Genomic DNA, 24,652 nt, shown 5'->3' with positions numbered 1-24,652 from the left:
ACTCTGGGAGAAACAGCGTGAGGCAGCAGCATGTGGTTGGGGAATGTAGAATTTACATGCCCATTTGCCTAGAGAACACAGTGGCAGACCAAACCTACTCCCAGTGTTTAGTCAGTGCTTGGTTATTTTCCTGATACTCTCTTCAGAATGATACTTTTTTTTTTTTTTTTTTTTTTTTTTTTTTTTTTTGTTTTTTTTTTTTTTTTTTTTTTTTTTTTTTTTTTTTTTATCCAACACCAAAATTCAGGTCATGATTGAAATAAGAGTCAGGAGAAATCTTTTCCTGGGGATTGTATTGCACTTTGTGCTGTATGACTCAGTTGTGTTCATAGTGATTCCCTGCAGTTAATACCCATTTTTAAAGTACCCTAGATAATGAAATCAGTTAAGAGCAACTGATTTTTTTGTTTATAGTCAGTTCCATGTGTTGGAGCTCTTCTCAAAACCATGAATACTCTTGCTTCTTGTTAAGAAGTTTTAGCACTTCACGATCTGCCCTACATCCCCCTACCTTTGTGCTGCTCTGAGCACACAGGCTGAGACACAGAGAAGGAACAGGCTGGGGCAGGTGGGAGAAGAAAGCTGCTTTCCTTGGGCTGCATTGTTACACTGTGATTTTAGGTATTTGTTATGACATAACATGGAGTTCAGACCTGCGGACCCTTTTCCTTTGCCCTCAGCACTGTCCCTGAGAACATAATGAGGTGCTGCAGTTTCCTCAAAGAGCTTACCATTTACATAGATTTAAAACAAAAAAATAGTAATTCAGAAGCAAGGAAATATAAATCAGTTTAAATAACTTGCCTGAGGTCAAATAGCAATTCAGTGGCAGAGCTCCAAGTGAAGTCCAGGACCTCTGTCTCAAGGCTGGTGTCCTGTCCCAATGTCTGCTTCTTTTCACAAGAAGCTGGTTTTCTAGGAAGCTGGAAGAAGATTTAGGGAAGTCACCCTCTGCTTTCCATTTTGGTCATTCTTAAGATACATCTTGGTAACTGCTCTGTACAAGTAAGCTTGGACTATGAATCATCTGAAATTACAAAAAAAAAAACCACTGTTAATGTACCAGTACTCCTTTAGAAGTTCACTTTTAGTTACAAACCATGCCTTGTCTATGTCACATTATGCTAGGGATCATTGGATTTTGCTAAAAGGTGCAGAGGTAGTAAAACACTGAGAAGTTGCTAATCAGAAATAGTGGACAATTTAAAAACAGTGTGAATATGCTCTATTAAATATTCATTGAAAAAGCTTGACTAATGAAAACAATGCTTTGAATAAAAGACTGTTAGGAGATAATTAATTAGAAAACAGTAAATTGGTCTTAAATTGTTTGCTATGGATAGTTAGCCCATTTAATAAGAATTATCATCTTCCGGGTAAATGGCAGATAGCTAGTAAATAGGTTTTTCCTGGGAACTCGCTAGAGGGGAGAGCAGCTCTCCACACATCTAAGTTTTAGTCGCTTATCATTTTGAAGTCAATTCAGAGCTTCTGGCAGTTTATGTAATCTTAAGCCACTCTTCTCACCTTTGTTGTAGAATTCTCAATCATGTTGAGTCCTTTTTAGTTACATCATTGCTTATTTCATTAAGAAGGAAGTACAATTTTAGCAACAAGGTGTGCCTTTGGCTTTGAGTTAACATCTTGAGAGAGCAGCTAGATTTTATGCTCATCACAGAGCAGATGCTTTTAAAACACTGCTGTTAAGAATCAGTTCAAATAACATGTTTTTGGCCATGACTTCTTGGGCACTTTTTCCCACAGTATACAAGACCGGTGATAATCCCCATGTCCTGCCTTGTGTCCCCAAGAGAGAAGTGCCTGGGGCATCTTGCAGGGCCCAGAGGTGGCACTGAAAGTATCTGGCAGACCATTCTAGGAAACTAAATCCCCCTCTCTGTTTTTCCATCTTGTTCAATAGCTCAGCAGGAGAAATAAGGTATAGAGTGGAGAAACCTAAGGATTTAGGAAAGCTCTGTAGGACCAGATTCTGGGATCATGTTGGCCTTATCCTGGTCTGATTCCAATTACTGCCATGCACTTAACATTAACTGTACTCCAGTATTTAGCTAAATGTAAATCAGGTTCTCCTTAAGCGTTGTGCATTTATCTAGTGAATAGTAAACAGGATTAGTAGAAGACAACTAATAAACCAACAATAATAATATGTTAGCTGTCTTCTCCCTACAGCCATCTTATTTCCTGCTGCCTTTCCTACAGGATTAAAGGTATTCATCTGGTCAAATACTCTGGTGTGTTCCTGCAAGGATTCCCTCTGAGTTCAATGCAACTTGTTCATGTCTCTCTCTGGTATACTACAGTGTATTACTGTATGCAAAGAAATTATATACAGGAGTTAAAAGTGGAGAGGAGAGAAGTGTTTTGTCCTAGGGGGTTGTTTTGGTTTTTTAAATAGGTGAGAAAGGACTATGACAAAAATCCTGCTCTAACTCATGAATGCAACCCAACACCTGAATAACTAAAAACAGATTTTGGCCCAATTACTAGAAAGTAATTCTTCTCCTGTCTTTATGACCTGTACTGCTGTTAATAGGAAGCTTCAACTTCATAAAAAGGAATAAAATTCAGCCCTAACTCAAAAGTAAGTTGATAAGGGGAAATTTTTTAACTTTAAAAAATAACACACCCCTCTCACTGAACCTTTGAGACCTGCAAATGTTTAAAAAGAAAAAAAAAACCTGCAGCAGCTGCAATTTGAAAAACAACACTGACGCTAAAAATAACTAATTTTACTCATAAGTATCTCATAGCTTATCTGCAGATAGTTGTACACTCTGAGAAGAAGGAAAAAAAAAATTGTAATAGGCCTTAGGTCAGCTGCATTGATTTAATGCATTACTTAGGCTGCCAGAGCAGAGGTAGAATCTCCTCGCACTGCATTAGGAGCGCCTCAAGCCTCCGTGACTCCTTTTGATCAAATCTCTGTGAAAGATGAGTGTCATGCCCTCTTCAAGCCAGCTGTGAGGGGACTGCCCTGCGACTGGAGGAGCGTGCTGGAGCACAGCACTCCGGGGCAGCGAGGTGAGAGCTGGCTGCAGAGGTGAGAGGCAGACACAACTTCGTACTGTAGGTCTGGAGAACACCAAGGGGGAGGATCTTATTTCACTCCCCTGTGCACAGCCTGAGCATACATCAGACCTTGAGGTGCTCAGAGTCAGACAAGAGTAAAGAGGCGTGTGATGGTTCTGCCTTAGTACTTGTACAGGCAGGAGTGTTTCCAGTACTTCTTTGTACAACTCACTGAGGGAATGGGAAACTGTTTTATAGCTCTGGAAACATAAGCACAGTAAGAATGTCTGAGGTAAGGAAAGTTCTTTGCAGTTCTATATGAATGTATGTTTTTACTGTGCAACTTTTACTTGTGGCTAGGCACTGTGGAGATATAAAAAATGTTGCAATGGTGTTGTTTTGGGTAATGAACAATGGAGATGAGAGCTGTAGGAAGCTGTGCTCTCCATTTCTTAATTATGAAAAAATACTGTAAAAGTAGAAAACTAGTTTCTGTAAAAAATCTGTTTTTTCTTTCTGCTGTGCACTGTAAACAACTGTATGACTTTCCTGTTCTACAGTAAGTAATGCAGAATTGCAGGCTGATGATAATAAGCAGAGCCATCACTTGTGTAATTGTTTTCCAGTTGAAGTAGTAGCATGTAAATCATAAATACTTGACAATATTTAATTTTACAAGTCCTCAATATACATTAATAGCAGTAAAATCTGTGATTTGTGACTCAGATGTGTTTTGAGTCAAGTGCTTTAACCAGATACATTATCATTACCATGACGTATAAATGCACTAGAGAGCAGACAACAATGTAATTTCACTACGAAGTTCTTTAGAAATTACCACTAAAGTGGAGTGTAATGTATGCCCTTTATATACAATTTATTTTTGACTATTTAGCATCCAGAAAATAAGGCCAGTAATTATTTTCTTAGGATCAGTCTGTTTGTATTTGGGGGAAGGGGGGGCACAGGGGGGGCAGGGGGAGGTGGGTGGGTTTGAGTATGAGTGTGTGTGTATAGGGGGGTCTGGGATTTTAAATATATTGTGCTAATTAAGTGTCTTCTATTGTGATGCATTTAACTTATTTATTTGGATTTTTTTCATCACATAGAAAAATAAACATGGTTTAATTATCAGCTCATACATAATGAGGTTTTGCTAGATGTGTTTAAGATACAGCATTTTACTTTCTGGTTTATTAATTGGTCAAATACTTCCAGTCCTCTGTGTAACAAATTCTTGGTTTAAAAATGAGGAGAGGGCAGATCACTAACCCAGGGGAGGACTACTGATATACACAGGCTGTGGTTTATCCTTCCGTAAAATCCTACGGATAAAAAGTGACACTATTTTTTTACCTCTTTCTTTTTCTTTTCTCTTTTTTTCCTGTTTCTTTCTTCTTTTTTAGATATTTTTCAGTCTGAATAACCTGGCAACCAGGCAACATTCTGATATTTTGGGGATGTGGGAGAGAGAAAATAAAATAGACTGGTTTTGTTTTAATTTAAAACAAACCATTGTTTGAAAGGCATTTAACAGTAAATTTTCACATCTGATCTGAAGTTGGATTTTATTGTGCTCATTTCGTTGAGATTGTTGTTCAAGCAATTCCATATAAATTTTTGTAATTCATGTAACTACTTGGCTTCTTGAACCTCGGGAGCTGATTGTTTGTCTTATCTTTTGGTGAGCTAACTCTGCGTTATGTTGCAAAACCTTGGGGCATGTTGTGTTTCTTCGTGTTCCTGCAGTCTACAAGTGAAGTCAGCTTCATTAGTTTCATGATGGCACATCAGTGCATGGCTGGTGTTGCCGCTTCCTTCAAGCTACTCCTGGAGCATGATCTGGGCTGCCTTGGTTTGGATAAGCTTGTAAGGATTTGTCAGCCAGATGTGACAAGATTGTCAAGAGGCAAGTAAAGAAGGAGATCTGATATTAATCAGTGCATAGCTTGGAGCCAAACTTTCTCAAATGCAGTGTAGTAACATGTTCTTCTCATTTACTGCTTCTCTTTGTGGCTATAGAACTGCCACTGTCTGAGTTTGACGGTTAAAAGGCATGCCAGCTAATAGTCTTTAATTGTAAGGATACAATTCTAGGTGGGAAAAGATCATATGCTTCTATTTTTAACATCCTTTTGGAAAATAAGTGCAGTTTGTTGTAAGATATGCAAACGGTATGTTAGACAAGAGTCTCTGTTTCTGTCCTTTGGTTTTAAAACAGTGAAATTGTGGCTCAGCTCTGAGGGCTGGAGGAGTGGGAGGTAGGGGAGTCTCACTCCACTCCAGGTCACGGGGCAAAGTGGGTCCCCCATTATTTTAACTGCTGACAACAGCGCATGTTGGTTTGCTTTGTTCTAGTATTAGAACAATATACACTGAAGAATACCTTTCTAATTTCTAAGAAAAGGGAAAAATACGGATTTTTGAAGAATACGTTGGATATTCAACTAGATTATTTACCATTCTGTGTATAGTGCTGATAGAGGTTTTTTTTAATAATCTGTATACTTGTGCAATTCAGTTTGAATTAAGCGCTGGAATTTTGAGAAGTTTACAGCTTAATCAGACTTCTAGCAATAAGTGAACATGTAAAAAATAACTGATCTTATGGAAAATACATTTTTGTCATATTTAATATATATATATGTATTTTTTTGTCGATTTGATTTCTTAAAAATAGTTATTCTGTTTATTCTTTGAACTGCTGAACCATCTACAACCTATTCAGAACCCTAAGAATAATGGTATGTGCAAACATATCCAAACATTCAGGAGAGCTCAATCTTCACAGAAATTATTACAAATATTGGGTCACTTCTCAGGCTTTTACTTGAATTTCTGCCTCCTGGGGTGCCGCGAGGTTTGGCCTTTTGATACCAAATGTCTTGATTTCCAGCTTCCATGTCTGTTCATAATACTGTTAAAAGATCTGTTCCTACATATTGAGCATGTCATTCCATTTCCAATCCAACAAGCCAGTGATTTATTTGGTTTGCAGTAATATAGACTTCATTACAATGACACTAAATATACCTCTGATAAAAACAGAAATGTTCTCGTTTTGTTTTAGATTGCAGCTTTTGTTACAGATACGTGGTTTTAAAGCATTTTGGGATGATTTGGCATTCAGTAAACATTTTTCATGAAGATTTGAGCTAAAGTTTAAGTATGGCTCTTGAATTCATTATTCCATAAAATATCCACCAAATGTAAGGAAGAAAAACTGGTTTTGCCCTCTGGGTCATCTCCTGCCCTTTCAGGTTTCAGTGGTGCAGGAACTCTCACAGTTCCTATGTGCTGGAAGCCAGCAGATTTTGTCCTAGCAGATGCTACATTTGCAGTTTTACAGCAAGTGTCATTGCCTGTCTTCTTTTTAGTTTTTATTTCTTACTAGTTTGTTGCTGTCATTTAGAAAATCATAGAGATTGAAATCTCAATATTCAGACTCAAAAAAAATATTATTGAGGGAATGAGGAAAAGTGGCAGTGTTTAACAGACTTCAGTCATTTTAGTATTTAGTATAAAGAACAGTATTTCATTCCATAGTTTAAAACCATTATAGAATGGGGGGGGGGGGGGAGGGGGAGAGGACGGGAGAAAAAAGAAAAATGCTATTTTTTACTTCTAATTTCAAATATAGAAGTTTCAGTGAGAAATGGATGTTTTTTCATGTGAGAGTAGCTGATGTCTGAAAGCCAGGTAAAAATTTCCTCACCTGTGTTCAATAAAAAGGAATACTGAGTTTTAAATTGTGAAATTACCAATGGAGCTACACAGTTGCGTAAAATATTGCATAACTGTAGCACCATAGATAGTATCATGTGTATGTGTACAAATAGTGTTTGGGTTTAAAATTTATGAAATTGCATTAAATGGAATTGTGTAACACTAAATATTTCAGAGAGTTCTTATTTTACTTGTATTCTTTAATCCATGTCGTCGCTCTGTAGCAGGAAAAAGGAAGAGATTTTAAGCATGCATATTTTATGGCTTTGAGACTTAAGCCAGCGGTGTGAGAAGCTGAAAAATTTAGGATTGTCTTTGAAACATTAACTCATCCATATTGCACACATGCACCATTTTATAAAGTAGGTAAAAGAGTCAAAGACGTATTTTAAAGGCTGTGCAATTGATATATACTAATAGTCCTCATTTCTCTGATACTTGTGCATTGGTGTTAATAACACTTATTTCTTGCTAGCATAGGGCTTGGAGTTAAATATTTAATTCAGCTTCAGTTCATGGCTAGATCTGTAGCTTCAGCATTTAGTGTAGCATGCTTAGCATGTCAGTATGGATAAGTAGTATGTGCACAATTTATTTGTTAGATTAAATAGCATCTAGTGCTTTATCGTATGAAATTTCACACCATTTCTGTCCAGTGACTTATCTTTACCCCTAGAGTCTGAGCAGTTTTTCTCATCAATATGCAGCAATCTGTTACTCATTTTTGAAATGCACTAATAAGAACGATTTTTCCTGTAAATTTATTAAAAAGGGACATTACTTTAATATCTTGTGATAGATACACTGTTAAATTACCAGCAAAATGTTTCTGACCTACACGGGCTAGGGCAGGTGTGCTGTGGAAACTGCCGCATCGCAGTCTGTTTCAGAATCAAAAGTAAATCACTCTAAGATAATGATAACGTGATGTTTTTCCTTCCTCAATCTGTATTTCTTGTTTTCATTTCCAAACCAAACTGTAAAAGAGGCTCTGACTTATGTCCCTGAGGTGGACCAAGCTGTCTGTCAGCACTCACCTGTTGTTAACAAGTGAGATTAATTGCTGCATAAGCCAGTCTATCTACAGCCATGCTGCTGAATGGCAGAATTAAGTTTTATTGTCCAGTGCTTTGTGTTTAGAGCAGCAGCCCGAGTGTCTGTGCTCACACACAAACACACACACGTTCTTCTGTCTTTATAATTATTTTGACAGTGCCATTAACAAGAGTTGCCCTAAGGGGCCCTTTAGGGTAAGTGACATGCATGAGGAGTGATTTTCATCCCACAAGTTATGCTGTGATTAAAGTTTGGCCTTGTAGCATGGCTGCCTTGCTCGGAAACAGCTCCTTGTGCTTCCTCGCCCGCTGCAGTGCCCGAGACTGCCCCGAGCTCCTCTCCCTCGGCCGCGAGAGCTGCCACGGGGCCCAAACCAGCTCCAGGTTGTGAGGCTGTGTTTAGCTCAGTCTCTTAGCTCAGCTCCTCACTCCTAGGACTCTTCTCACTTAGAAAAAATTTTTAATAAAGTGCTGACATGTGGACTGTCTTTTAAATCCACAAGAAGGGTTGATTTGACGGAGTGGTGCCATCCTGTGAAGGTATTACCTAGTTTCAATTCTATCTTCCTGACTTACTCATTCCCCTCATCTCTTTTCTTTTCTTTCTGTTTTGAGGACATTTTAGTCAATTATTACAAGGACAATTAAACAGTTTCAGCTCAAGGTGCTCAGTTGCACCTACAAGAGAGAGATTTGGTCAAATTCTAGGCCAAAATTTATTTTGTTCAGCCCCACTGAGGGAAAAGGGTAATGGGGTAATGAAACTTGCTGCAGGATCTGGGTTGTATATATCCTGATTATGTGTATTTTTAGGCTGTGGATGTTTAAAAGGAGGTCGGGTTTTGGTATCTGACCCCAAATAAACAGTATGGATATATACATAAGGATCCAGATAATTAATGGGTTGTGTTCCATGGTCTTATCTAGAAAATGTATTCAACTTGTGGCCTTTGTGTACTTCTAGAAGAAAAAACGTAATTCTCCCACAGAACGGGGTAAGTGGGAGTTGAGTGGTATCTGCACTAGCCAAAATTTTCAGTAGAATAGGTGTTAAGTTCAATTTCTAAATCCATGGTTGGCCTGTGAAACAAAAGCTTTTTGTCTGAACTTTTCAAAGGTTCTTGCACCTAAGCTTGGTAGGAGTAGATGGTTGGTGTGAATGAAAACCAGCCAGGTTACTGAGGAGCCATCGTCAGTTTGGGAACTGAGCTGTAACTTTGTGTTTAGTGGCACTGTAAAAAGCAAATTGTGGCCCACCTCCACCTTTCCCATCTGTCTCCTAATTGGTCTCTTAAGCAGGAGACAATAATTTTGCTAAATTATTTTATTAATAAGAAGTTTTTCATATTAATTGTCTCGGGCCAGTGTTTTTAATGTGTCTGAATGGAGAAGGTTGGAGCTATTTGGTCACTGTTTACTCTATCACATCTGTGTACAACTTTTCTCTACTTAATTAAAAGTTCAAAATACAGAAGATATCAGACTGTTTTCTGGATATGACAAGCTGCAAAGCTGGTTTGCTTTTTAGGAAAGTTGTTTGTCGTTACTTAGGTTTATTAAATAACTATTAACAGCAGCTGTTACTTTGTAAGAAACAGGTTTTTTGATATAAGACTGGAAATAATGTGTGCATTCAGTCCAGTATAATTAGAAATCTTATAAGGACATTTTTCTTACTTTAATAATTTTGTGTAATTATTTATTTTGGTCTTAAATATTTCTAAACTTTAGTGTAGAAATAAGAGAACTTGCAGCCACCAAGTGTAGTGGATTAGGTGGAAATGTACTTGAATGGAAATGCCTTTGTTCTGGGGGCTCAAGCTCTGAAAGGCAGGCAGTGTTTCTCTGCTGTGGTGGTGGGGAACTTTCCAGAACCTTAAATACGTGACAGAAGGAACCACCACAATACACCATGCAAGTTGTAGCATGGGCCAAGTCTCTGTGCAGAATAACTCTCAAATGGGCATTGCTGTCAGACCTGTGCACGTGTCAGTGCGCTGCAGTGCACTATTTCCTCCCTTTTTCCCATTCCCAGTGTGTCTTCCCAGCTCCACTTACAGACAGCAAAGGGCTTCCATATTCTGTCCATCCTCCAGGCATCTTGTTACCTCTTTGAAGTGAGCATGTCAGGAAGAAGAAAATGGCCCAGAGCCTTTCCTTGAAGATGCTGCAGGGGCCTTACTAATGGTCTCCACAGGCAGATGGGATTCAGAGCCTTACTAAGCTGGGAATACATTGAAATTTTCAAGGAACAATTAGAGGTACAAGGTGCTTAATCTAACAGATTTAATATCAATTTGCATTTCATGCCTAATTGTTGGGCTGTGTCTTCAACAAGTGCTTACACCATCTAGAGCAGGCCAGCATGTTTTGTGATTGTACTTGGAATACGCTGGCATATATATTAGTTCCAGTAAACTACAGAGAGCTCAACAGTGTATCAAAAACTGAAGTCTGTCTTCAGGAAGAACAGACACAATGGCTAAATATGCACTAGAGAGTGGATGGGGGGATACAAATACATGTGGGATGGATAAAACCCCAGATATTAGGCTGATATGGGTAAGGTGGATTGTGATACAGTGAAAGTAAGGTGAACAAAATGTAAATTGCGAACTTGTTTTAAATCATGACAAAACTGACAGGCAGTGTTATTTATTAGCAGAATATATCCCTAGGGAAAGTGGCAAAAGTTGCCTGACAAACAATGGACAAAGCAAAGCTTTGCTCATTGTATCATGTGGGAAAGTATGGCGCTGAGAGATGCTTATGATAAGGGGTTTTTGATTTGTCTCTGCTTTCAGTGGTTGTGCAAAGGATTCAAACACAACAGTAATCAAATGTAGCTGGGTGAGGAAAAAGGAAAACTTATTTAAATTCTGCAAACACAAGAAACCTGATGGATTATAATAAAAACAGGAAAGAAAAAAAAAATGGACCAGAAGGGCAACTTCAGACTCATTTATAGTTGCTGTTCTCTGTGAAAGGTGCACACAGATTTTTGGCATTTGATTTAGCTGTGAGTGCACTTCTAATTTAAGAGGTGGTATAGGGATCTATCTCTTTACTTACCTTGCAAATATTTTAAAAGGAGCAAGCAAGAAAATACTTCCAAATAACCAGACATATGTCCTATTTTTAATTTTATTTCTTGCCCCACTGTAAATCATGCCTCTTCCTCCACAAGTGTTGTTACTGTGGAGTCACTGTGGGTGTATTCTGCAAATATGGGACATCTCCCAGTTCTTTCCTTATAGGATTAGTGCTCACCAGGGCACATATCTTTGTGGGTTACATATATTCAGTGGGATTACCACTGATGATGAGATGGGCATAGGAGATAGGGCTTGTTGCTAGAAACCCTCAATAGAGGGCATGGAGAGCAGGATCTGCTACAGCTCATCTAATGAAAGTTTCTCTCGTATTTGTTTCATGTAATTCCTATTCCTTCTTCAAACTTGCCTTTTAAATGGATAGAAATTTCTAAGCCCTGCCTGTAAAATATATTCCTGTAACCTGGCATCAGTGATACCATTTTGTCAGTAATCCTCACAGCAGAGCAGGGAAGCTCTCAAGCTCTTCATGTGATGGCAGTAGCTTGAAAAAAAGCAGCATTATTTAAAGTGGGGAGAAACTTTGTGCAAAAAAGCAAAGGGTTTTTCTTAAATGCCAGAAAGTGCCAGAAGTGAGGGTGCTGACCTGTGTATTTCTGTGGGTAAATAGCACCTGGGTAGCCTGGGACTTGCTGTTCCATTTTACCGCTGTCTGCACTTGCAGCCCTCACTGTGTGCAGAGACCCAGACCAGCTTTCCAGCACGAGCAGAGATCTCCAACTCAGTCCTGACAAGGTCTTCGATATTTCCTTGCTTCTTCATTTATTTCCCAAGCCAAAGTGCTGTCAAACCAGAACACACTTAACACTGAATGAGACTGGATACACTTGCAGTGCTCTTCTTCTCTTGCTGCGTTTTTTCAAACCCATTGAATGCTGCAAGTGAGCATAGGTCCCAGAAGACGTCAGCAGAGCATGGATGACCAAAAACTTACTTTGTGGAATGAAGCCTGATTATATACTCCGAATCAGCATGAGTACATCCCATTAGCCTGGGCTTTTCCTTAGCTGTGAGGGCTGTGAGTGGGTTGCAAAGAAACATTCAGTAACTTTTGAAGCATAATTGAAGCCACGTCAATATCTGGTGATGAAAAGGAGGTCAGCAGGTGTGACTTTCAGGCAGCAGATGTTAAGATTCAGTGATTAGTAGTTAGATGTTTTTCAGTGACCAGTTTATAGGTTAATGTCTGTCTTGTAGTGAGGGATCATTTTTATTTAAAGTTCAGCATTCAGATTCCCATGGTCATGCTGGTAAAACCACGGAAAATTTTGATCAATTCTTTCAACTCTATTTTCTAAAAGAATTAAGAAAGTGTGGCTGATAATGGATTTGGAAAGATCCATTTGTGAAGGAGAGAGTGACTGGAAAGCAATACCAAGATCCTAGATGATAGCATAAGATTTAATTTTTTAGACCATCTGCCTTCTGTTTCTAGAAAATGAAATTAAATAATGATGTGAATGAAAGGATTGTACTTGAAAAAAATTCTACTGTAATTTCCTTCTACATTCCCAATCCTTTAATTATAATTTTCAAGCTTTACATCTATGCAATACAGAAAGTTATTCCTTTGTTCTGCAGAATGAAATTGTGTGTACATTCCACTTGTTGGGAAAATAAAGCTTATTAAAAGACGTAATATAATTACAGTACCTCAGAATAGGCGTATTAAGGATAGTAGGATTAACAGGCAAAAGACAAGGGTATTATTTTCATGAACTTTTGCTAAATTTCTATTCATTAAACTCTGATATTTGTTAATTTGGGAGATAATCAAAGTGCATCTTTTACAAGTACCTTTTAAAGTTGAACAGTGACAATTTAAAATTGTGACTCACTGATTATTTCAAAAGTTGATTTTGCTCTGTTATATATTGTCTGTGACTATATTATATATATTATATTATTATAAATGTTGCTAGAAAAGTTTTAGGAGACACAGACTGTGAAAAGCATAAATGAAGGGAAATGCTAAAAACCTGAAAAATCCGTTGTTTCTTCTTAGGGATTCTTTCAAGTCATTTTTTAAAGACAGCAACAGATCCCAGATTCGAGGCTGCACCTTTTGATGTGTTAGCAGGATGCATGGTAACTGCTTCTAGTTTCCAGAAGCAATAATGTGACTTGAGAGGGGATCAGTTCAATATTTAGAATAGAAGGGGAGCTCTACTCCCTTTGTAACAGCTGCTTTCATATATGTAAAACAAAATGTCCTCCTTTTACTTGTTCCTGTTTTGGCATGTGCAGTCTTCTACACATACACAGGAAAGCAAAATAAATACATGTACCATATAGAAGAAAGCTCTTACAGAAAGCTATGAAATGCAAAATTTGATGTGGCATATCTTTCTTGTCCAAGTATACAAATTAAGTAGAAAAAATAGTTTTAAAGGTCAGTGGTTTGTGGAACATGTCCAAAGGAAAAGGAATGAAAAAAATTTCGAAATCTCAATTAACTTATCATCGTGACAGCTTTTTTCATTGTGCAGATTTCTGTTACTTCTTGCAGAAAAAGGAAGTACTCTTTTGTAATTTTGTCTGAAGGGAATGTAAAAGATGCATTTTTGGAATGCACTGTACCTTTCTGAACCTAGCAGGGTTGCCTGTGGAAGGGCTTCAGTCCAGGCAAGTCACAGAATATTATATATGTAGAGAGGCAGAAGATTTGAACTGCATTATTGTTTGATATCTTGTGGTAGAAATGAATCCACAGTCAACTGCACATTTTCTTCCCCCAGCCTTTCCATCAGAAATTTATGGCTTTTTATTGTTATGTGGAAGTATTTTAGCATCTAAGTGAAAATATATCCTCCATTAAAATGAAGCAATTGACACTGCGTAGGGTATTGATGTGTATTTTATGACTTCATGGGGAGCACAGAGCTTTTCTCAAGAACACAGGATTTTGCAATGGCTCCTTTAAAAGATTAAAGGTAAAGTGATTCAGAGATTTCAAAAGCCCTGTTGCCACTTGTTCCGATTCTTCAAATTTTGGCAAATCTCAGCATCAAGTCACTGCAGTTTGGAGATGTGCATGTCACATAACTCCTGGATAAGCCAGACACTGAGGTTTTAAAAGCTCACTCCAAATCCATTACTGTGAAGCACTAGGCATCCAAATGTCATGAACATGCTTGTTTGTAGAATACATTTGTATGAAGTGTCCTCTTCTGCCCTCCATCAGATTCTTTAAGTCTAAAGAAATGCCCATTGCAAATCTCAGTGGAACAATCTTTCTGCCATGTACTTTTGAGTTTAAATGTCTCTTGCATCCATCTTTCTTATCAAGTTTTCAGATAATCAGGCTTCCTTGTATGTTTTCTGAAGTGCCAGTGTGGGAATGCCACGTTTCCTTTTTTCTTCAAATCTTACCTTACTTTCCTATGGGTTTTTTGAGGAGTGGAAGTCCTCAATTTGCATAAGACCTGAGGAGAGGGAACATTAATTTAAAAGCAGAAAAATGCAGACATTTTACAATTGCATGATCTAACTCTTTTTCTTTATTATTCCAGTGAAGATCTCCTGCACATCAATTTCTTTGCTTTCCCTCCCTCAATAAATATTCTGTTTATGCAGGAACTATTCTCAGTATCAGATCCAAGCAGTGCAGAATCCTGCAAAAGCTTTGCTCTGTAGCAGTCCCTCTGGAGCTTTAACTAGGACCTCCAAGTTGTCTGCCTTCTGCAGCAGATGGGCACATACAGAAGAAATCACGTATTCCAGGAAGCATGTTTGTATCACCCCATTGATTAGGGACATCTGAATACTAATTTGATTTGCATTATAGATGACCTTGGTGAGAGTAAAGTGATGTACAAATTGGAACTGTGCAACTGGTTGCTCTCTGTGTGCTCTATTTTGCTTTCAAGCATTTCCCTTACAAAATGTGATTGTTTAGTCTTTGAGGAATTGGAGTACTTTTTGGTGAACTTTGTTACTGAGAAGCATTAGGGAACTCCTGTGTCTTTGACAGAATACATATATTCCATGTGAATTCCATGTGTGTAGGGCATGGCATCTGTGCAGAGCTAATGCAGTGCTCATTAGAACTTCCTACATTGCAGTGTGGAGTTCCAGCAGAACTGCAAGAGAGGGGGTCTTTGATCTGTACATCTGTTTTCAAACCTTCCTGAGAAAGTGATCATACATGAGGATCACAGCTTGTAACACTTTATAATGGTTATGAAGGTGCTTCAGCCTAAATAGATCCACAGAAGTGTTGCTATGTATATTGTTAAATATCCTGCTTCCATATTACTGTAGTGTTTCTTCTGGTGACTTGACTCTTTCAGGCAGAGGTAGCTTTGTATAACTCAGGCTTTGCCTGGATTACTTATATTGCACATGGATAGGGGTGTGCTGGTGTGTTAACTCTGTCTTCATGGGGGTTTTATGGGGGTACTGTGGATGTATAATCTGCACACTGAACGGTGCTTATGTATCACCTATCATGCTTCTCATTGATCTCCAGGCTATCCGGTGCACTCTCATGAACTGTAGTTGTCAGTGTTTCAAGCCTGGGAAAATAAATCAGCGACAATGTGACCAGTGCCGGCATGGATGGGTAGCACATGGTAATATTTGTTTCTACAATCTATAGAAAACTGTTTAGGATCCTCATAACTATTACATGCTTTTTGTGTCACCCCTCAACCCCCACACCAATATTAGTTGCATTCAATTTTCTCTCTCTCGGGACTCAAGTTCATTTACATTTTGTGATTTTTATTTTCAGCCCTGAGCAAACTAAGGATTCCAAACCTCTACCCATCAAGCCAAGTAGAAATAGTTCAATCCAATGTTGTCTTTGATATCAGTAGCCTCATGTTGTATGGAACCCAAGCCATTCCTGTGCGCCTTAAAATTCTGCTCGATCGGCTTTTCAGTGTTCTGAAGCAGGAAGAGGTGATACAGATTCTCCATGCTCTGGATTGGACACTGCAGGATTATATACGTGGATATGTGCTACAGGTATTTAGAGGGGCTTTTTTATAGAAATATGACAGTTAAGTAGTTTTCTAGTTTAATCTTCTCAGTGGTTCACAATGTGTTAAAAGTGTGGTGCATCTGAAAGGCAGTAATAGACCTGTATGAGCTTAATGCCAGAAAAGAAAGGGTGAATTTCTGGTGATTGGTCTCTTTTTTTTAGTTGCACTTAATTGAAATCTTTCCACTTGCTCAAATCTAACAAAGGTAAGCAAAAATAAAAATCAACAGTTACTGGTAATGTATCAAAGTAAAGGCTTTAGAATTTGATCCAGTATTATTTAAACAGTGAGTTTGCTTTTATACATCAGAATAATGCATCAAGAAATAAACTTACCATTATTTAAAACACTAGGGACAATATTAATCTCTGGTATAGTGCTACCGACCTTACTGAAGCTGCAGCCAGAGTGTATTTGGCCCTATGTTTTTCCACTGATGTTAGTCCTTGCTGCTGTGGAAGTTACCTTTTATGTAAAGTAACATTATGATCTTACATTATGACATGAATCAATATTTAATGGTCTTGATAATCTTGCTTTTTAGTGTTAGGATTAAAAATATGGAATCAATTACCTTGAACCTCTATCACATGAAAAATTTATAATGTTACATTCTTCATCATCTTAGAAACTCTTACATGCACTGTGAAAAATCTCAGTAGGCCATCAAATACATGTTCTGTGATAAAATATTTATTGTAGTTATTGGGAAAAGTTAGGCATAGCTAGAGTTTGAAAGAACTCCAACACTAGTGTAATTACAGCTGTGCTCTGTGAAAACTGGCAATAGATCAATACAGGTTCATTTGTTCTCTGATCTTAGTTGCTTGGAAGATTATTAAACTCGCAATGAAAGAATACTTGACTTAAATGAGGAGCTAAATCTTGGTCTGATTGCTCCATCTCTGCTGTCTGTGCTTACAAGATACTATCTGTTTTTCAAATAACCTGTCTTAATTTCTGTGAAAAAAATAGTTTATTGGAAAGTATTACTGTTAGTTCATGAAGAAATAATATCACCAACGTGGTAACATTTGGAAGAAATTATCACAGACTTCATATTAATCCCATTAAATTCAATGTTTGTATTGTTTTGCTAGAGAAGAAATTTTAGTCCCTGAAAAAAATGAGACATTTGAGGGGGAGGTGTTTTTTGTTTGCCTTAACTAATGTCTAACTCATTTAAGTATTTTTGGCTTTAGGATGCTTCAGGAAAGGTGCTGGATCACTGGAGCATAATGACCACTGAAGAAGAACTGGCTACTTTGCAGCAGTTTCTTCGCTTTGGAGAAACTAAGTCCATTGTAGAGTTAATGGCAATTCAAGAGAAAGAAGGGCAATCGATCATAATACCACCACCAACTGCCAATTTGGATATTAGGGCATTCATTGAGAGCTGCAATCCACACAGTCCTAATTTTTCTGCTTCCTTGGACAAAATGAGTCCCACCAACATTCATCCCTTTGAGAATATTGTAAATAACATGGCTTTTATGCTGCCGTTTCAGTTTTTCAGTCCAGTGCCTCCACCTTTGATAGGTTCACCACCAGAAAGACATTTGATTGAGCAAGGTCAAGACCATAGCAATGAAACCAAACAAGATCTTCAGATACCATTTTCTGAAAGCAGCTTCTTAACTTCTAGTTCTGCACCATTTCAAGTTGAAAATGAGAGGAGCATAAATGGTCCAGATGTCACTAAAACAGAAGATGATGCCCTTTTAAGTGATTCCAGTTCACATAATACAGCAGCAAAGCTTGAAATGACAGCACTATCTCCAGAAAACAAAATTAAATCTGTTGAAAAAAATGCTGGGCCAAGGAAAGGGCGTGTCTTCTGCACTGCATGTGAAAAAACATTTTACGACAAAGGTACTTTGAAAATACATTACAATGCTGTTCATCTGAAGATAAAGCACAAATGCACCATTGAGGGCTGCAACATGGTGTTTAGCTCATTGCGTAGTCGAAATCGTCATAGTGCAAATCCTAACCCCAGACTCCATATGCCAATGAACAGAAATAACAGGGATAAAGATCTAAGAAATGGTTTGACCATTGCTGGACCTGGAGATAGCAAAAGGACAGAATTTACAATTTTAACTCCGGATAGCAGAACTATTTCCAGCTATGCCAGCTCTTGTACAGATTCAAAAGGCCAGGCTGGATTTTCCAGTATTGGACACAACGGTGTCCTCTTTCCAAACCTGAAGACAGTACAGCCTGTTCTTCCTTTTTACCGTAGTCCAGTCACACCAGCTGAGCTTGCCAATACTCCAGGTACTCTTCCTTCTCTGCCTCTTGTTTCTTCCTCAATACCAGAGCAGCTTGTTTCCAATGAATTGCCATTTGACATGCTCCCTAAGAAGAAATCTCGTAAGTCGAGTATGCCCATTAAGATAGAGAAAGAAGCTGTTGAGACACCCAATGAAAGTAGCGATGTTGCCAGTTCTGAAGATGATTCACGTCTGCAGGTGGTAAGCGATGGAGAGCTTGAGACCTGTGAGCATAAGATACAGAAGCGGGTGACCGACAGGGTGGAAAAGCACCCCCATTCAGGTAATTCATGGAAATCTCTCTCTGGGGTAGAGGGCCCAAAGTATTTTGAATCTGTCTTTGCGCCAAATAACAAATACATCGAGGATATCTCTGAGAATGAATTGCAACACTGTGAGAAAGAGGTTAAACCAGAAGAAAACCAACCCTTAAAAATAGTTTCCAATGAGATAATATATGAAGATCCAAAACACCACCACAGTGATGTTATAAAACCAATGACTGAACCCCCCATGTATATTAAAGAGCAGTCAAAGCACAGGATTCCTAAAAATGACTGCCCTGAATTGCAACACCACTTGCTGACTGGGGGCTTTTTCAGCACTTTGTCAAACAGGGGTGCTGCCATTCCTTGTTTTGAAGACTCTAAAGATATGGATCATGTCAGTCAACATGCACTAGGGATTCAGAAGGAAGAAAGCCGCTTTCATTGCGACATCTGTAAGAAGACTTTTAAAAACCCTTACAGTGTAAAAATGCATTTCAAAAATGTACATCTCAAAGAAATGCATATTTGCACAGTTGAGGGCTGTAATGCTGCTTTCCCTTCTCGTAGAAGTCGAGACAGGTAAGAAAATTATAAACAAAATTGTACTTATTTTACCATCACAATGGAGCCTAATTTGAAATTAAAATGAGTGTTTGAGGAATGGAGCCTAGAAATATTTTCTGTGTATCCTCGTATAACAGGTATGATAACTTATCAGAACATTCTTGAAATGAAAATCCATTGAAAGAAACATTTCCTTTCCACTAGACTACAAGGTATTAAATAAAACCATGAAAATTTCATAACAGATAAAGACTGGAGTAGTTGAAAGAATACTTTAGTACATAAAGGGAAAGCCACAAGGGTATGAATTCAGCAATTTTCCAGTAGATGCATGTGTGGACTTACATGTTTGATATGCACTTTCATGTGTATTTTAATATATACAGTGTTTTTTAATGAAAAAGCAATGAGGTCAATTTGGGAAATCTTCGCTTGTCCTTTCTTTACTCAAGGATTTGGAACAGACTGGTGAGAAAAAGCCTGTAAGAAAAGCAAGATTAGTCTTTGTCAGCACAAAATTAACATTATGCAGTGGTAGTCAAACTGACACTATCTGGTGTGTATCCACATCAGTAGTGCTTTTCTGTGATACTAAACACTAATTTCTAAGCTATAGCATCAGCTTGATTCAGTTTAATGTTAATTTCAGTACTGTATTGCTGTAATTCATTTTATTTCAGCCTATTATGAACAAAAATTGAGAAACAAGAACTGAAGCTTTTTTGTTGACCATCAGTGATGTTTCTGAATCGGTCAGTGATAGGTAACATTACAAGTTTTCCAACTCCCTAACGGTGTTAGAGCAGCTCTTGGCTGCAGGAAGTGTGCCTGGATAGTAGTTCAGAGTGACACAAGGTTTAGATTGTCTGTAATCTGCTAGGAGTGCTGGAGCCAGCTGATGCAATCCAGAGAGAGGATGAGCTGGTCTCTGAGGACTGGCCACTGCATCTGAGATGTGCAGATTCATCTGCTGCTGGCAGGGCTTCATACCCTGCTGCCTGCATCTTCCCAGATGTGAATTCCTCTCCACTGTAATTGCGATATGGGTCACAGCAAAGAAGGCCAGCAGTAAGATTTGCATTCACATGCCACAAATTCCTTCCCACACCAGTATGTTGAGATAAGTTTTAACCCATCTTCCAAAAGCACCTATGTTAAAAAAAAAAAAAAAAATAGGCAAGCCAGCTCAGAAGACATTTCACAGCGTTGTGCAAAACAATAGTTATTTGGAACAACTTTGCAGAAGTTCCTAGACTTTAACATAGAGTACTGTGACTACAAGTGCTAAATATTTCTGTGCCTTTTTGAACAATTCATGGTTCTGATTAAACCATGATGGCAAGGAGAAAGACTAATGTTTAGCCAGTATTACAATAAACTCAGCCTTCTAGACAGAGCCTGTAAGTTCCCAATGAGCTGATTGATAGTATTCAGTGAGGAACGGTGATTTTGTGTGTTTTGGTGGTTTTAAACTGAATCCAGAGATGCCCATGTGATAACTGAAAGTTGCATATAATTCAATATTCCTTTTTCAAGGAAACTCCTGTCATGAAGAAGGTGTACACATCTGTACTGATGTGTACAGCTGCATCCTGGACATGGTTACAGTACTTGAGATCATCAACATTTTTTGCAGACTCAGGTGTCACTCCTTTCCTGCTTTGTCCATTGGGAAAGAATCTTGTTTCTTACCCACCTCAGTCAATTCTCTGATCTCAGTTCCGTTTACAGGTTTTTAGTCTGTCCTGCACCTCTTTTAGGCTCAGCACTAGATCTAGCAGAGCAGACAGCTATCCCTAATGCAGGAGAGCATCTGAAACATTGATTGCTGTAGAGTTAATTCTGGTATATCCCAGTGCAAGCAAGTTCAGACACCGTCACATGTGTAAATTGTCCATGTGCACTCCCAGTGTGGCAGTTGGTCAAATCTGAAGTATACAATTCATGCATGCTACTAAATACTGATTTTCCTTTTCTTTGTTTATGATCATTATGAAACAGCTGTTAAGTGAGGCGAAACACTTTCTTGCTAAGCTTGTCTTTGTTCTTCTAGACATAGTTCAAACCTAAATCTTCATCATAAGCTTCTGACTAAAGATACACTGGAATTCAGCAACCATTTCAATGCAACATACCTCTTGAAAGACATGGCTAAGGAGTTTTGCCAAGATGTCTCTTTAAAACAACACGTTGGACATACTTCTGTAATCTTCAAAGGAATGAACAGAACAGGCAGCTATGTTTTTCCAATGAGCAAAATTACAGAACCCTGTTCTGAGAGTTATGGATACGATCCATTAAATGATGGAGCTGTTCTGGATCTAAGCACTACATCCAGCGTTAAATCTGAGAGCAGTGCTCATTCTTCCTGGGATTCTGACGGAGGAAGTGAAATATGCACCATGCCCTTGGATGATAGTGATGAAAGCTGTGAAGGACCCAGCCTAATGCCCAGTGATGAACTCTACCAAGACTGTAGTTTAATTGAGAAAGCTAATCAAAACTTTACAAATTCACCTTCCAGTTTGCCAATAACTTGTCATATATGTCAAAAAACATACAGTAATAAAGGAACTTTCAGGGCTCATTACAAAACTGTGCATCTCCGCCAGCTCCACAAATGCAAAGTCCCAGGTTGCAACACAATGTTTTCCTCTGTTCGCAGTCGGAACAGGCACAGTCAAAACCCCAATCTGCACAAAAGTCTGGCTGGGTCACCAACGAGCTTACAGTAAGATCAGACTGATCTTAATTTATTTCTGCTAAGAATTAATCATTTCAATTAAGGAATGTGTTAACATTACTTTTATTTAAGCTCATTTGATTTGTAGCCCACTCAACGACCACAGTCAAATTCTTTTCTACTGTGTGTGCTCTCCAGCAGTTTGTTAGCAAAGCTTGGTGCTGTAGTTTTTGTGCAATCGTTTGGTTTGATGTGGAACAGCTAAAACTTCTGTAAGGAAAAGAAAGCATCTTAGAAATGGGGGAAATACGGAGACATTAACTAAAGTTTCTGATACCTGTGAAGTATTACTTGCCACAGTAGGAGCTTCAAATGAGAACCATCATTGCTTGTGTTTACATGTTAAATGAGTTGTTGTGTTGTGTAAGAAATGAGTAATGATTGGACTGAGTTTCCTCTGGATGGGTTGAGAGTTTTGAGGCTACCATTTCATTCCTGAGACCTTAGTCTGAAGCTGACTTACAGTATTAATAGAACAGAATATTTGTACTTAACTATATCCCAAAATCCAAAAGAGAAAATACAAATTTGAGAAAACTTTGCATACAGCCCAAATCTTCTGAAAATCCTGCAGTCCTTAGTCTTTAAGTTTGCATTTCACCTGAGTAAAGATTACAGTATTTTGGATTTCTTAGAATTTAATACCATTTGCTTTGCAGGAAAAGGGGCTACTTAACTTGTTGGCAGAATAGCCTGAATAAATCTAAGGCATTCTGATAAACTGTAGTGGTAGAAAGAATGAATAGGTTAAGCTAAAATTTCTAAACTACAAAAAATGCATCCATAAAATAGGGGGGAGGAAGTAAGCCCTTTAATTTAAAATGCACTTTTTGAGTTCTACTTTCAGGAAGAGAAAAGTTTTGTTTAAAATGGGGGGGGAGGGAAGGAGAAAAAATCCCAGCCAAGTACAAGTATCCAAACTGCTTAAGAGTTTGAGGGTGCAATTCTAAGCCTCTGAGAAAAAGAGATAAAATGGATGCAGTAGATACCTATGGATGCAGCAGTTAGTTTCTCTTACCCATGGGGGATAAAACGTGTTGATCTTTGTAACAATAGAAGAATGCTTATTCTCATTAACACCTCTTTTTTATAAGAACTTTTTTCAATATCTGTTAAAATGTTTCATATCTTTGTACTTGCCCCTGTAATTAACAGTATTCTGCGTTATGTTCTATGCACTTAAGAAGACTGGCCTTGCATTGTATTTAAAAAACACTTTAATATTTAATTTGTAGTCACATCACACAAATGCTGTGTGTGTACTTGTGTTGTGTCCTCTTTTAATCATTTGCGAAGAGGAAAAGAAATAAGAAAGCAAGTCTTACAGTACCTTTTTTACTTTATTCCACCAGTGGAAATCTGTTGATCAGTTCTAGTATGCAAGCATGACATTGACAGCACAATCTGTACATATTATACCAAAGTGCTTACAGTATTTGTGGTTTCTAGAACTAGTCTAGTTTTCCAGTATAACTGGATCTTAGTCTTTATTCATTTTTTGTGACTGAATAAAAATAGACTGAAATTCAGGATTTCATATGTATGTAGAAAGAATAGTACAATGCTATTGCCATATGTCTTGATGTTTAATTTATTCTAAAAAATACTATGGTATTGTAACCATTTCATATTGTATAAAAGAAACAAATGTGGACTGAATATTTCACCAATTCTTTTGAAAACTGGTTTGTGTGTGAGTATGGGTTATGCAAGGAAAAAACATGACACAGTTGTAAATGTTTGTGCTCACTAGAAATGGTTTCCATGCATTGTGTAAAGTAATCTTCTATTTTTTTAATTTACTGTAGGTTTATGTGATATTTAAAATAATCCATTTGTGCTTGAAGCCGTCAGGAAAAAATACTAGCCTGCGGAAAGTTGTGCCATTGCTTTGAGGTTTTGTGTTCTGGGGGGAGTTGGTATTTTGGTTTTTTGGGGGGAGTAGGGTGGTGTTTGTTTTGTTGAGGTTTTTTATTGTTGTTTTCTTTGGATTTTTAATAGAAACTTGTATCAGTGGGGGTCATAGTTTGAAAGCTAAGGGCACAATCACAGGAGACACAATTGCTCCCAGCCTTTTGATAGTATAAATCAATTATTTGTTTTCCAGCTATTTCAAGCTCTTTTTTTTAATACATATATATATATATATATATATGTATATATAAACCTCTTTGTTTAATCATTATCTGGTTTTTTGAAACAAAATGTGATGTAAACTAATGTTGTAATGCCCATTTATTTAGTTTTCACTGTGTCAAAAAGAAACACATTTGTATACCCTAATAATTTTGTATGTGTTAATAAAATCCAATGATAATGCCTCTGGTTGATTCAGAAAAGTAGGCTTTTTTTGCTTGAAAATACTGCTGTTCTTAATTTTTATTTTAAAAAAACCAATTAGTGAAAACACATTCTGTCTGTAGAGAGCACTGGTTTGACAATGGTACTGACTTGTTCCATAATAAGGAAGTGTCATTATTTTAATGAGCCATTAGAAATAATGTAATAAATGTTGTCAGATATGTTATTGATTTTTTTTTTTTTTCCTTTGGGCAGTAGGCAAGGGTATAAAAGCTGTCAGCTAAATAGAAGGTAAATACCTCATCATGGAGAACTACGCTGAAAGATGTTTTGTGCCCTCTTTATTCTTTCTATTTTGGAAGGGTTTGGTGGGGAGGGGGTGTGTTATTTCTCAAAAATCTGGACAGGATAGGAGATTTCTCAGAATAGGCTACCCCTTAGTACCCCTAGAGCAGCATATGTATCTCATGAAGCATTTGTGTAGCTCCCTCCTCCTAATGACCACAATGTGGCTGGACCAAGCCTTGACATCTCCTGTTAGTTTTAAATACGTGTGATGCTTATAGCAGCCCGTATCACATATTCAC

The 24,652-nt window shown here is 37.8% G+C and overlaps 1 protein-coding gene and 1 long non-coding RNA gene across 3 annotated transcripts in view; one reads left to right on the top strand and one right to left on the bottom strand.

The window, feature by feature from the left end:
- Positions 1-24,291, top strand: part of BNC1 (basonuclin 1) — a 74,570-nt gene extending 50,279 nt beyond the window's left edge. Inside the window, exons 1-5 of one of the 2 annotated variants that reach the window (XM_042039321.1) lie at positions 3,076-3,322; positions 15,396-15,498; positions 15,660-15,895; positions 17,115-19,036; positions 21,075-24,291. In XM_042039321.1, the coding sequence (XP_041895255.1) occupies positions 3,314-3,322; positions 15,396-15,498; positions 15,660-15,895; positions 17,115-19,036; positions 21,075-21,756 (2,952 nt within the window). In that variant the 5' untranslated portion in view covers positions 3,076-3,313 and the 3' untranslated portion in view covers positions 21,757-24,291. Of the gene's footprint in view, positions 1-3,075; positions 3,323-15,395; positions 15,499-15,659; positions 15,896-17,114; positions 19,037-21,074 lie in introns of those variants that run through there. The other variant, XM_042039323.1, reaches the window with a different exon arrangement.
- LOC121669820 lies at positions 759-15,396 on the bottom strand. Its single transcript, XR_006017905.1, has 3 exons — positions 11,511-15,396; positions 9,870-10,035; positions 759-1,027 (listed from the first exon to the last, which is right to left on the bottom strand). It is a non-coding gene; the product is annotated as an uncharacterized LOC121669820 (long non-coding RNA).
- Positions 24,292-24,652: the final 361 nt, after the last annotated feature.

The sequence above is a fragment of the Corvus kubaryi genome, unplaced genomic scaffold (genome assembly GCF_017639235.1).
Source record: "Corvus kubaryi isolate FWS band 111438036 unplaced genomic scaffold, C.kubaryi_AGA036_p1.0 37394, whole genome shotgun sequence".
Classification (NCBI taxonomy): Eukaryota; Metazoa; Chordata; class Aves; order Passeriformes; family Corvidae; genus Corvus; species Corvus kubaryi.
This window is presented reverse-complemented; position numbering and strand designations above follow the sequence as displayed.